A 15,108-nucleotide genomic window follows, 5' to 3' on the forward strand; every position below is an offset into this window, starting at 1 on the left:
GGTGTAAAGTGAAGTCCAGTCACTAGTTAAATTTTCCAGCAAGCATGTCCATGATTTCTCCCACTTTGCCTTTCACATTCAAAAGACGTAATGAAAATTTCTATAGAAATAAGTATCTAGGTTTTTTTTTTCTATGCAATAAACCAGCATGTCTTCCTTTTCTACACTTGGTTAGTTGAATTTCATTCTACGTATGAATTGGAAAATATATGTATCTGCTTGTTTAACGGAAATACCTTTATATAGCTCCAGAAACAGTATAGAGCAATGACAATGATGAACAAACAAGTCTTAATTAAATGCCAGACTTACTGAGGGAAAGTGAGAATGAGGACTAAAAGGCTATTATTAGAAAAAAATGTTCATTATACTAATTAATACCTGAATCTAAAAACTTTTTGCATATAAATAACTTATATATATGAATAGCTCAGTCAGTTCATAGGTGAATGTTTGTTTTTTGCTTTCCACAGTTACCTGTTAATTTGGAAAAGCAGAATTTCTAATTAATTTATTTCAAATAAAGAAGACTCAGTCCTGAAGAATAAAAATTTATTTTTAAATGCTTCAAGAAACATAAACCGGAAATGAGTATGCTGTATAGCAATGTTCCCTTAAAATAATTATTTAACAGATAAATCAAATCAAACTACAGACTAAAATATGATGTTGATTCTTTCCTCTGTGAAAATGAAATGCAACAATTAACGTTTTTCATGCCAAAAAGTAAAATATATGGCAAAATAATGTTTATTTCATATTGTCCATCTTTTTATTATTAAGAAAATAGATGTTATGTTTCTTCTTTCTGTTGAAAACACTAGGTGGGTTCAGTATCTATGAAAAAGATTTTGATATATAGGCTCCAGCTGTTTACATTTTTATTATTTATCTATAGTAGACCCCATTATACACAAGGCAGTTTCTACGCACCCATGAAACACTGTTTCTCCTCTGAGAAGTTCACAGTCTATCAGGTTTTGTTCCCAGACTTTCTGTTCCAAAATTTTGTAAGCATTTAACTTGTATGCACCTTTCTGTGCTTGAAGGAAATTTTATTTAGGCTATTTACTGGGCACTTGGGTTTTCTTAAAATTGCTGAAAGATTCCATGACTAATTTTTGGTTTGGGTCAACAGTTTATCTGGGGAACCTAATGGACAGCAGACTTCTCTCAGAGTGCTGGTTGGCTGGCTCTCTTCCATGTGCACTTGTGGTGATGATTAGCTCATCTGCTGCACTGAGACTATTCAAAAGTAATTATTTCATTCGATGAATGCTTTTAGGGACATGACCTTACTCAGCAGAATAAGTAATTATAAAGTAGTGAGTAAAGTAACATCCCCCTCCCTACCTTTCTGCAGAATTTGGATTAGGACTTGCTTGCTTTATATTGAACCTTTGGGTGTTCAAGTGAGTTTTGCAGGACATGAGAGTAATTCTTTAGGGACCAATCACAGTTGACAGTCATGGCCCTAGCTGAAGGCTAGCTGTATGTGCAAGTGTGCATATATTGAAGTCTAGACAGGCAGGGAGACAGTGAGGTATTCAGACATTTTTGTAGAGTAATGGAATGCATGAGCAATGAGAATTTGCATATGTTAAAGAGAGGCATTTCAGAGTGGTCCTTCTCTTATAGCTCTTAAATAAATTCATGACAGGATGCAATAAGCACTATGTTCATTTTTTGACAGTTAACAGAAGTGATTCACAGCTTTTTTTTTTTTTTTCCTGTAGTCCATGGTTGGCAGTGGAAGCTGGCAAAGAGTCAATGCACAGGTTGCAGTAAAATCTCCTCGCTATGCAGTGTTTGACCTTGCAGAAGGAAAATCATATGTTTTTCGAGTCTTGTCAGCAAACAAGCATGGCATCAGTGATCCATCTGAAATCACAAAACCTATTGAACCACAAGATACTGTTGGTAAGGCATTAACTGTAAGGCATTAATGTGAAATACAATTGATATTTTATGAAATGGAAATAGACAACTCTCATTATAATTAGATTAGTATAAATCCAGTAATAGTAATTGGATCAATTTGTGTTCAATACTGTGAAGGATTTCAAAAAGGCCAAGATACTAAATTTTAGAAACATTCCAAAATTTTCCTAATGATCATGAGTCTCCTGGCTGAGACCAGTAATTGTTAAAAAGTTAAATTAATTTTAGTTATTAATTCTTCAAGAGTGCTCTATTAATATGACTTGTCAAAAAATAGGATAATACAGGTTAATTGCTAACTTAGATAATTATATTGTCTGGCTCAGGTAATTATATACTACCTAATTCCCTACACTTTCAGCTAGATAAGGTAGCCTTTCATTTCTTTGTTAGTATTCTAAGTTGCAAATTACTGCTGGTGTAGAATTTCTGTGGCATGCAGATGAGTAGATTTCAAGGATAGGGGAAGATACATCTACATATTCAGTGGTGACTTTCCAAATGAAAATGAAGTGTTTATCTTGGGGCCAAATTCAAAAACACAAATTAAAATTTAGGGAGTGGTTATTCATCTTGTTGCTCAAATATTTGATTTGCTCTTGCAGTTTTACAGAGGTCACATATAACAGTCCCATGTATTGACAGCTGTCACCTTAAGAGCACATATCTTACAAGTACACTTGCTAGCTAGAAATATAAGAAATATTTACAGTATCTGATATACCATAGTTCACTAAATGTTGATAGATATAGCCTTCATAATGTTTCCCATAATTTTAAAAAATATAATCCATCACCTTTAGCTTGATCTGTAACTATACATGATGAAATAAAAATATCTTTTGCATTTATGTATTCTTGATTTGATGTCTCATTAATGCATATAAATTATTTAAACTATTCAACATTCCCCAAGGTAAGGAAGAAAAATACTCCATTTATTTCACTTAGTACAGAAAATAGGCTATCCCTCAGGGGTTAACTCAAGACGTTCTGAATAAATCATAGCTATAGCTGAAAGCAGAAAGCAGAAGATGCTATTTTAAAGAGAAACTGCAGGAGTATTTTCAGAGATGGAGTTTACCACCTGAGCTATAATACATCAGACACACATGGCTCCTTTTAGTTGCCTGTACATAGTGCCATTTGACATTCCTGAGGGTAGCTGAGACAACTTCACGGGGATGGCAGTCATTACACAGGAATTATGGGTAACTTTCTCTCTTGAGCAGAAACTAAGGATGGATGGGGTATCCTAGGCCATCCAAAATGACACTTAATATTATGCAATTGAATTGAGTGGTAAAAAAGTATTCAGTTTGAGATTAACGTTTAAATTTAGGTGTTTCCATGTAAGCATCTACAGATGCTGTAGATGTCTGCTCTCACTGCAGCAACTGGAGCCTGGAGGATAAATTGGCTGATGTTGCCGTAAGTTGCCCCATGGCACGCAGCTATGGAGTATCTACATTGGGGTAAGATGAATCATTTTCAGGACTCTACCAACCACTGAACAGAGGCTCAGTTTAATTGGCCAAGCAGACATCTAGTACCTTTTCAAATACTTCCAGTTTGCCACTTCAGAGGGGTGCAGGTATTCAGTATCTCCTGAGTCATATCTGGCAGCTCCATGAAGAAGTCTCAAACACTTTAAAATGGCCCTAAATGAATTTGTTTGGGTAACTGAATTAAGCCCTAGCTGTTTGACTATAAGTGCAGCTTAAGAACATGCACTTGCGTATAGTTACACATAAAGTCCTAAATATAGGTACCTTTATCTCAGACTGAACCCATGTGATCTTACAGACTTACTGCATAAAGTACAATAGTGTATAAGTATTATTTTTTATTTTGAGATTGAAAGACCAAATGAAAAAAAATGCTGCCTTTCTTTTGTTATATGCTGCTTGTAGTTCCCCAAAGCATATCAATCTGAGAAAATTAAAACACCTTCAATAGGCAAATGCTGGATGCCTCTCTTAACCTACCATGAAAGGCTGAGACACTGCCTTATTTCCTTACATTGTGAAAGCTCAGATAGAAATTTTATAGTGTACAGACTGTGTGTTGCCCCTTACTAAGATTTTTTTTCTGTTTACATCGTGATGTTTCTGGTTTTATTTATGCACATTCAGGGTATTTAGACCAATATAAACCAACAGTGAACTTTCATTGCATGTAAAGTGAACTGCATACTATGCTACCTTGGGAGAACTGTAGTCAACAGGTTGAAGGAAGCTTTATCCACTTCTGCTTAATGCTACTGAGGTTATCCTGGACTATTGGTTCCAATTCTGGCTCCCTTAGTCTAGAGGGATGGATGTAGAGGAACTGGAGAGGTCCTCTGGATGGTAACCAAGATGGCCAGGGGCTAAAGGTTGTGACCAGTGAAGAGAGGTGAAGGTAGCTGGGCTTGTTTAGTTTGGTGACTTACAAAGAGGATGGTGCTGAACTGCTCTCAGCAATGCCAGATGACAAAAAAAAAGAGGCAACAGCCATAAATTATAGTTTAGCAAACTCAGGTTGGACATACTCTCTTAGTGAAAAAGGTACAAGAGTGCAATGCTGAAAGAGGTTGTTCAGGGAATCTGTGAAATCTCCATTGTCAGAAGTTTTCAAGACTCGGAAAAAACCATGAATAACAATCCAGTTTAGTGTTGGTGATAATCCCACTCTCAGCAATAGGCTGGGCTAGGTGATCCCCAGACATCCTTTCCGATCAATGTTCCTATGCTTCTGTGAAATCCATCTAGCTAAGTTTGGCTAAACACTCGGCATTCAAACATATGCTTAAAGTTGTCCTGAAAAGCTGGCCTTTTCTGAATTGTGGTTGTCATTATTTGACTGGAAGGCAGTATTTCTTAATACTCATTATATCATACCTCTAGAGTTTATGTGCATTTCCTACTGATGCAGTACTACTACAGGGACATAAGCTATACATAAACCTCTTATTTGAGAGAGAACAGTCGAGAGAGAACTTCTGAGAGAGGACATTTTCATATCTGTGTGCCTTTATCCACACTGATACTTGAAAATATGTTCTTCTATAACTCACTCCTCAAAAAACCTATATAAAATCAGACAAGTATGGACCCTCATAGCTTGGAGTAAGTTTACTCTAAGTAAACGAATAGAAAAATGAATATATTTGTACACACATATATAGAAGTATACAGACTTATAGTGAAACAAATATACTAAAATATATGTCATATAGCAATATTAACATGGTAGGATAACTCACAGCGGTAGTGATTAAGTACGATAAAAGTATACAGTGTTGCATCTACCTCAGCTTACTTTTATTTTTTGCGTATTTCATAATAGTATATGTTTTCTTTCTTTTTCTTAGTTGTTCCATCTACACCTGGTCAGGTAGTGGCCACAAGGAATACCAAAACATCAGTTGTAGTTCAATGGGAAAAACCAAAACATGAAGAGGATTTATATGGCTACTACATTGACTATTCTTTGGTGGGATCAAATCACTGGGAACCGAGTAACCATAAACCTATTAAATACAACAGGTATTGACAATACTTCTGTATTTTGGGGAGATTTGAAAACTGTAGGATAGTTCTAAGCCAATTTACATGCTGAGCAACGGTGTTATCATGGAAGGTGAATGTTGAATGAACGTGAAGAAAAACAGCCTGCAGACTCTCAGAGCTAAGCTTTTCAGATTGCAGGACAGACTTCTGCTGCCTATGTTCCCCCGCCCCGCCCTTTTTTTTTTCCCTCCAGAGAGAAGCATCTTTTGGCTGTTCCATGACTTTGAGTTATAAAAGCAGGTTCTAGAGACATGATTCTGTATGTCTTGGACATGAGTAAACATAAAATAAATGCCTTTCCTAAAGTCTGAATTATGTTATGGGGCAAACAGACCTGATGCACATGAGGAAGACGATGAGAAGGAGAAGGAACTCAGAAGCTTTCCCATAGTCCCTGGACATCAGGGCAAAAGGTCAGGCCATGTCTGCTATAAATATGGTGAGGAAAGTGCTTCAGCTGCTGACACTACTGTGCAGGAAATCCAAGTGTTCTGTCCCAGCAACATCAGGGCTCCCTGACCTGCTACATCTTAGGGTAAAGGAGCGTAGCCCATGTTTCTAGTTGCCTTGTCATGATGCTTGCCCTGTCTGTATTTCTGATGATTTCGTACTCCCTCCTGAAAATATCATGCTTCATTGTGCGATTCTCCAAGTAATTTCCTTTGTGACAATCATGCTTACTTTTATTGGAATCTCTCACCAAATGCAGAGTTTAGGTGTGCAATTTATATTTTCTTATGGGTATATAACAAGAACATCATGTTGTTTAGTGTATTTTGTCAGTTATTAATTAATTTTGAGTGACTGTATTCTGCTGAATCCTTTGATCAAGTAGTCAAGGAATTTGATCAAAGAAAAAGTAGAGACTAATTCTTGGTCAAAGGGATTGGGACAACACAAAAATAAGAAAAAACATTTCATTTGTTCATGTGTGAACATATCCTACAATAAGATAGTTCTGACTATCTGGTACAATAATTACCTAGAACCTCAGATCAAAACTGAAAGCTATTTTTGATAGTGACTCTGAAAATATAGTGAAACATAAAGTCCCTTCCCAAACTAGATTAGAATTTAGCAAGCCAAAGTTCAGAGGGAATATATTATATTTTATCTGACTCTATCTGGCAGATCAGTACTAGCAATTTAATGAGTACTATCACTTTTGTTCCAGTGTCCCATCCAATTATATTGTACTACATTATGGCATTATATTACAGTTTCCCTCTTGGAAATATTTTCCTTTGTGAACCATTCATGAAGTTGAGCTTTCTGATTGTTGCCAAGATTTCATGTTACAGCACAGAATGGTTCCTATAAAATATATACTAATACGTGATGTTATTTTTTTTTTAACCCAGGTTTGTTGTTCATGGTTTGGAAACTGGAGAGCAGTACATCTTCCGTGTGAAAGCTGTGAATGCTGTAGGATTCAGTGAAAACTCACAGGAGTCGGAGGCTATAACAGTACAGGCAGCCCTTAGTAAGTATGATTCTGTGCGAGTCAGCTTCTTGTTTCTTGAATGAGTTACATATTTTCAGCAATCAACTCCTTTGGTCTCATTTGCTATAATGGTACATTTTGCAGCCATCAAGCACATCCCCTTAGTGATGCTTATGCTCTGGCATGTGCTGTTCCAGAGAAAAGACATTGTTTAAAAAAAGTTATTTGTAATGCCTGTTAGAAATACTGGGTTAGATTCTCTATAATGACCATGTTGCCTTCTGCTCCTCAGCTGTAACAAAGAAACTAAATATGAAGTTAGACAAGTAGCTTCTGGGTGATTTGGAGTGGTGCAAATCAGTTTAGCACAGAATGTGCTCCATTTAGTAGAGTTTCAAGAAACTTTTTTACTATGTGTCTGAACCAAACAGAAAATTCCCTTTGGCTGCTCCAGGTTGGAGCACAATCTACCTCCTCTGGTACCCTGCAAACACAATTTCAGTGTAAGAACAATCCATTGTGCAACCTTCAATGGGAGTGATGCACACTGCGTGAAAGGCTGGGTAATTACTTAGAAGAGAAAGTACACGGAGCTGGGCTACTATGGTCCAATTTTCATTTCTGCATAGTTTCAGTTTCATACTGAAAAATTTAAAATAGAACACCTTTTCTCCACCTGAATGGCCTCCACCTTTAGAGAAGACCACCAATAGGCATACTTGTCAGAAGTAATAATCTAAAAGATTTATAATTCAGAATGGCTATTAGAAGATAAATTTGGATGAGAAGCTACTGACAAACTTACTTTATTTGATTTTTTTAGGAAAAAGTGTGTCTCATATGGGTAGGTGGTGCATGGACACTTGTACCTATATCACCCCTATGTCGTAAATGTACTTGCACCTTTTATTTTGTCACTGTGTGTTTCAAAGATGTGGGTTGCATGGGGTATGTCACCAAACACAGAGCACATGGATCTTACACACACTTACAGGGTGTGGATTGCTTGTATCCATTTTGGCGGCCTTAACAGGAATTTATCAGGACTATTTATAGGTGACTTACATTAGCATGGACAGAATTTTTCTGTAGTTTTGTTTTAAGAGCATTTATAGGAGTTTGCTATGGTCATTCTTATTTACCAAGAAGTGTTAATAATTGCAAAGGCCATGTTTTAGGGCCTCTGAGTATGACACCACATTTGAAAGAAAGAACAAAAGACCAGTTCTGCTGATTACTATCTGTTTTCATGCTGATCACTAGTACAGCTACAAGATCAGGGACTGTATTAAAGGCCTCTGCTAACGTATTCTTTTCTGAATGAGGTAAGTCACATTTTCTCAAGTTATGCTGGTAATTCAACTGAAAATATCAGAGGAGCTTTAGGGGCAGGAGCTTAGCCTGTACTGACTGCTGCACAAGAGGGTCAAGAAAGGACTAACTCCAGGCAAACTTTCGTGTACAGACGACAAATACAAAACTGTGCTTGCTAGAAAGGGTGTTTGCTAGTAGTACGGGTGTAAAAAGCTCAGGAAAACAGTTTTCTTCATCTCTAGGAAGATACTTTGGTGACATTTCTGCTTCTGCTACAGATGGGAGTAAACTCATGCAGGTAAACTCATGAAGGAAATGTCTCTTCTGCCTCAACATAGGTTAAGCTAGGGAATGTCTAAATATTTTCTATTTCTATTGTTTCAAAAGCTTCCACATTTATGTTTGGAGATAAAATTAATGTTGATTAGCAGCTTTATAACTACTTTGTTACCGATATGCAACTGCTAGCAGTATGCTGCAGAATACAAAAGCAATACAAAAAGTGCTAAACAACTTCTACACTGCATTGTTTTAGACTCTGTCCTAACTCTCAGGTTGCTTATTTCCTTATAGCTTGTCCATCATATCCTCATGGTATCACACTTCTGAACTGTGATGGTCATTCAATGACTCTTGGCTGGAAAGCACCGAAGTACAGTGGAGGTTCACCAATCCTTGGTTATTATATGGATAAAAGGGAAGCTAACCATCAAAACTGGCATGAAGTAAATTCTTCCCTTATTACCAGGACAATTTATACGGTTGGTACTTTTTAATCCTTATCCTTCTGGAGTTGTTTTGTACTATTTCTTTGCTTTTAGCAGAGTTCTACTTTCTTGCACAGAAATTCTTTAAATACTTACTACAAAAAAGCCAGGCCCATCCATTGTGCATTTTGGAATGTAACAAGCCTAAAAACTGGGGTACAGCATCAGTGCCATCCCCTGCTATGAAATTCTAAGACCAATAAGGCCATTCAGATGAGGAAATTTTTGAGGAAAAAGATGTGAAGCACATTTTTCACGAAGAACAAAATGAGCTATAAAATGCTTCATAAACTATATTCATTAATGAGCACTATATGTATCACCACTGTAATAACATGCAGAGAAAGGATGGAGGCATTTAGCAGGATAGAAGACCATGCTGTCTGTAGAACTGCAGACTTGTAAATGACATGGAGATAGGCTGAGGACAAATATAACTGTCCCTATTCTTACTCTCAAAATCTGCCTTCAGCTGGAAAGGGAAGTATATTAACAAACGTAGCATTATGCCTCATTGCCTCCTTTCCAGAGTACCAGAGAGATGATTTTAGTTTTGAAATAAATTACTTCCGGTTGCACTTACAATGTATTCAATGTTTCTTAAAAAAGGAAAAATTTGATATGAACTTCCACGAGGAACGGTTAGGAAGATAGGATATAGCAAGTAATTAATCAATCTGATGCTTGTTAACTTAAGTTAAACAATCAGATTTTATTCCCAAATTCTTCTTAAAATTATTTCCACAAGTCAGCAACTTTCCTATAAGCCTTACAGCAGAAGTAAGTCTTTAACAGATATTTGACACTAAAGTAGAAAATAATGCTGCAGATGAGCTCAGGAAGAATGTTTCATGCAGAGAAGGCAGCCAGCAATACTCAGGTGTATGTATGCTTGGGAGGCAGTTTATGACTCGCATCTCTGACATAACAGATGGATGTTGAGAAATAAAAAGGGTGGGTAAGATAGGCATGAAAGGGCAATAATAAGCAATGCTTTCCAGATATTTTCATTTTTTAATGTATTTGTAAACAAATGAGTAGTGTAAATGAAGGGAAACCATTCAGAGTTTAATTAATTGGATACTTAAGTCTCAGTCCTGCCAGTAACTGTATTTGTGCCTGAAGGTGCATCTTCATACATTAGTTTGAGTGACTGGAATCGGAAATAACAGCAAGACAGCTTTTAGTAGCACAGAATATTTTATGACATGCTGCAAGTGGAGAAGGCCCTGAGATATACAGTACAGTATCGGGCAATCACTAAAGGTTTAACCCTCTCTGATTAAATAATTCTATGGGAACCTCACAAATATTCTTTCCCTTAATGACCTGGGATCTCAAAACCATTTTTACAGGCTGAACTGTTATTCTTTCTTGTGAATCACACTATATAGCTCTCTATTTTCAGGAAATTCTGTCTAAATTGTATTAGTGCCTGACTTTCACTAGTTGACATTGTTTGTGTTGGTCTTGTATTTGATGCTGCCCCATCATGTTTGTTACCATCTCATCGTATGCTTGTTACTATTTAAAAAGTCACACCAAAATAATTTTTTGTCTCACATCTTCCCAGAGAATATAGTTATAGTTTATTTATTAATGAAAATATGAAACTGTTCAGTATCTCCACCGGAAGTACTACTCTCAGCTGCCTCTTTCTCTTGGCACATATGCTTAAATATAACTTTGGGAAAATTATGCAGAGGACCAAGGTGTAGAAGCCTTGTTTAGTGTTTTTAGGTGTTCTGGAAGAAGAAGGATGGAAGAGGGCTGCTACCACGACACGCTCAGGGTGTCAAGAAGATTATGCCTTATAGCTTGTCTACCTTGACCTCAAAATCTGAGATGGTGATGTGGTGATGGACTCATTAGATAAGTCAGGGTTCATTTATCAGGGACGTTTGCAGAGGTGTAGCACGGATTCTGGTTATCTTATTTCCAGTGCTTACTTCCTCACTTTGAAATGGTAGGTAATATTAAGAGAAAGACACGTACAAGCCAGAAAAAATTACCAAGAGAATCTTTCCCAGAGTTATATCAGCACACTGTGGAACTAATTGGATTAGCTTTTCCTTTAGTTTCCTGTTGTTTTCCTTTCTTCCCTGGTCAGTCCACTATGACCTCTTTAGACTAAAACACCATTTGAACTCTTACTTAAGTGAATGGCTTATGAATAACTATTCGTAAGCAATGCTATTTCATTCATAAGCAAAGGTATTTCATGTTAGAACACTCACCCATAAGTATCTGCTAGTGGTTATTCATTGAGCGGGTTCCCTGGACCTTTGCTCTAACCTTTTACAACCTCTCATGCCAATATATTGAGTGCTGTTATTCCTAGGATGATGTGGCTGAAACATGGAAGTACAACATATATCTCTGCTGTGTGTTTGGTTTAAGAGTAAAATCTTCAAATTAGATCCTTCCAGTACTCCAGCACAGCAGTAAGGCCTGATAATTATTTAACCAATGCTTATTGTCCTGGTTTCAGTTGGAATAAAGTTAATTTTCTTCCTAGTAGCTGATATAGTGCTGTGTTTTGGATCTAGGATGAGAAGGATGTTGATAACACACTGATGTTTTAGTTGCTGCTAAGCAGTGTTTATACTAAGTCAAGGACTTTTCAGCTTCTCATACTGCCCTGCCAGCGGAGGCTGGAGGGGCACAAGAATCTGGGAGGGGTCACAGCCAGGAGAGCTGACCCAAATGAGCCAAAGGGATATTCCATACCATATGACATCATGCCCAGTATATAAACTGGGAGAAGTTGGCCAGGGGACACCGCAGCTCAGGGATTGGCTGAGCTTTGTTCAGCGGGTGGTCAGTAATGGTATTGTGCATTGCTTGTTTTGTATATTCTATTATTGTTACTGTTACTACTACTATTATTATTATTTTCCTTTCCTTTTCTGTCCTATTAAACTGTCTTTATCTCAACCTGAGTTTTACTTTTTTTTTTTTGGATTCTCTCCCCCATCCCACTGGGTGGGGGGCAGTGAGTGAGTGGCTGCATGGTGCTTAGTTGCCAGCTGGAGTTAAACCACAACAATTATTTTTAAGTATTTAATTTATTAAAAGAATATAAATCATAGCTTTTGATATGTTGAATTGTTTTCTCAAAAAAGGTAGAGGATCTGACAGAAGGTGCCTTCTATGAATTCAAAGTTGCTGCTGCAAATCTGATTGGAATAGGTCAACCTTCAGATCCCAGTGAGCATTTTAAGTGTAAAGCCTGGACTATGCCAGAACCTGGTAAGTCTATTAGTTCCTCATGAGCTTCACTTCAATGTAAACTCCTTAAAACACAGTCAGGATAATGTTCCAGCCAAACTCTGCTGGATGTCTTTTGGTTAATTTCTGTCATACCTGTTGAGATTGCCATTGCTTCTGAGATCTCCTAGTAAAAGCTACCTCCACATCCCGACTGATGACATTGAATGTCCTGGGAAGTGGGTGATCTTTATTTACCTTGCTGAGTGTCTCCTTCTTTCACTGTCCCCATCAGCTCAGAGCAGGAAGTCTTCAGCCTTCAGACTATCTCTGTCAGCTCCTCACCCTCAGTCCTACAAGCTCCACTTCACCCTCAGCACCTGTACAACATATAGGCATCTCTGCACCATAATTGCAGTCTATTAAGAATATTCCTGGAGTTTTAGACTCCAGAACTATAGCTTTCTGCTCATAAATAAGACACAACAGGGGCCTGTTTCTTGACATAGAGGCAAGTAGCACCATGTAGCTTACACTTTACAGCTAAAGTCTCCTACTCTCAACTAGTGTGCCCTTATTCATGTGTTTCCCTAGATTCCCCTAGAACCTAGGTGTTACCTGAGAGATTATTATTAGCCAGGTGTTAGGACAAATGTGCTAACAAACATACAGTAGGAATGACTGCGTGCTATACTTAAACCTGTGTTTAGGTTGTCTGTAATTCAGCAGTGTAGATCCAACTGAAGACTGTTAATTGCAATGTTAACTGTAGAAAATGTTAAATAAGAAGTATTGTGAATTCAGGACCCAGGGCAAAATAAAGGTAAACTTTAGCCTACCTCATGTGAGCATATGAATTTGTGCCTAAACGTTAGACATCTAGGGAATTGGTTCCCCCCAGTAATGCTCGAGTTCTGTAAATAAACTATTAAAGGGTTTTTGAAGGCCCATTCTGCTTATTTGATACTGCCCTCGCTCATACCAAGCAACACTTTTGCTGCAGCTATTTCTGATGTCTGGTGCTGATTTGCCTAAACAAAGCGTGTCACAGTACAGCCCATAACAGAAACACAGGCACCTACCACTTTAATATATTTCTACCTTCTTTTCCCCAAAATGCTGTAAAATACTGCTGTGTTGTTAAATCAAGTTCTATTTATGACATTGAGCTTTGGTATGCAATTAAAGATCCATTCTAACACTTGTTTATGTCATCAGGAGCTGTCTGACACCTACACACATCTGTTTCATGCATAAATGTTCATGCAGTTATGTTCTCAGTAAAGAAAAAAAAAAATCCAACCCCTCAATCTGGTTTTGTAAAACTATTGGAATTTTCAGTGATTTCAAAAAGGCATAATTAGCATAAGGCAGCAGGAAAATTTCAGTTTTCTTTTCTATGCTATATGAAAAAAGTAATTCTTGCCTGGAACAAGAAACAATTTGGTAAGATCATGGAATCGTTTGCTAGAAAAGACTATCAAATGTCATCCAATTCAACTTCTTGCCCACATGCAGGATCAGCTATACCTATCTCGTTGACAGAGGCTTGTGTAATCTATCCTTAACGACTTATACCTATGAAAAAGTCCAGGTTCTGTGGATAGGATCTGTTCCTAATCTTACTATGCTTACAGATTAAAAGTTTTTCTAATATTCCTGGATCTTTCTTCCTGCAATTTAAGCCTGCTTGCTTCTTGTCCTGTCCTCCAAAGACATGAAGAGTTTATTCTTTTCCTCTTTGCAACAGCTTTTCTATGTGTTTAAAGACTTTATCAGACCCCTAGCTTTCCACTTAAGTTAACAAAAACCAGTTAATGCAACCTTCCCCATAAATCATGTGTTCCTTATCTCTAAATAAATAAATTTTTGCTATTCTTTGAACTTTTTCTAGTTGGTTCATATCTTTCTTGAATGGCAGGGTGCAAACTGGAGACATTATTTCAAAAAAAGATTTTCCAGTGCTGATCAGAGAAATGGTAACTCCACACCACCTACAATTATTTGCCTGCTTACAAATCCCCTTTTATTTGTCTTTTTTAAAAAAATTACACTGTTATGCTAGGTTCCAAGTTTACTTCTTTTTAATGCCCAGATTCTTTTCTGCAAAACTGCTTGCCAGAGAGTTGTTCTCTGTTTTCTAACTAAATTCTTCTGAGTTCATAAGTCTTACCTTCTGGATTTAATGACATGGCAAAGCTGTGAATAACAAAACGTTTAATCTCCTGACCTTAACTCCCTTTGTGTTAATTACATTTTCTTATATCTTGTAATATTTAGTATAAATGCATCATCCGTGGAACAATTATTTTCCTTAGAGAAAGGATCTGTGATTTATACTCTACAGTGTTTTCAAAACATCAGTGAAATTGCCTAGTGTGTAAACAAGTGAAGATTATCCTTCATTTTAAATGATATATAAAGAAATAAAATAAAAGGCACTTTCAGGAAATGAAGAGAGTGAAATTTCCATTTTCATAATGAAGAATCTGACCTTTCTACTCCTTGGCTGATTACATTGTTCTCATTATGAAAATACTTGAACAGAGAGTATTGCATTCTTCCTGCTTAAAAAAACCCACCACAAACAAACAACCTCCTCATCCCCTCCCAAATTGCCAAACCTATTAAAATATTTCACAAGCTTTTTTTAGAATAAGTTTTTAAACAATGTCATAGCAATAATGAAAAGAAATAATTGAGATTTAAGACTGGGAGAAAGAGGCCAACCCTCTTCCTTGACTTGCTGAAGATACTGAAGACTAATGTAATGTGACTGCAGTATACTCCCAGTGTCAACGAAATATTCTTCCACCTTTTGATATGGAAGGGAGGTTTCCTTAGAAAAGCCAAAAAATACCCTTGCAGGATTTCCCGC

General features: G+C 37.0%; 1 protein-coding gene across 2 annotated transcripts in view; it reads left to right on the forward strand.

The window, feature by feature from the left end:
- MYOM2 (myomesin 2) overlaps positions 1-15,108 on the forward strand; it is a 79,594-nt gene that overhangs the window by 35,613 nt on the left and 28,873 nt on the right. Inside the window, exons 16-21 of one of the 2 annotated variants that reach the window (XM_075049258.1) lie at positions 1,737-1,920; positions 5,297-5,471; positions 6,857-6,978; positions 7,763-7,783; positions 8,827-9,014; positions 12,146-12,272. In XM_075049258.1, coding sequence (XP_074905359.1) covers positions 1,737-1,920; positions 5,297-5,471; positions 6,857-6,978; positions 7,763-7,783; positions 8,827-9,014; positions 12,146-12,272 — 817 coding nt within the window. The remainder of the gene's footprint in view (positions 1-1,736; positions 1,921-5,296; positions 5,472-6,856; positions 6,979-7,762; positions 7,784-8,826; positions 9,015-12,145; positions 12,273-15,108) is intronic. The other variant, XM_075049259.1, reaches the window with a different exon arrangement.

The sequence above is a fragment of the Buteo buteo genome, chromosome 17 (genome assembly GCF_964188355.1).
Source record: "Buteo buteo chromosome 17, bButBut1.hap1.1, whole genome shotgun sequence".
Lineage (NCBI taxonomy): Eukaryota > Metazoa > Chordata > Aves > Accipitriformes > Accipitridae > Buteo > Buteo buteo.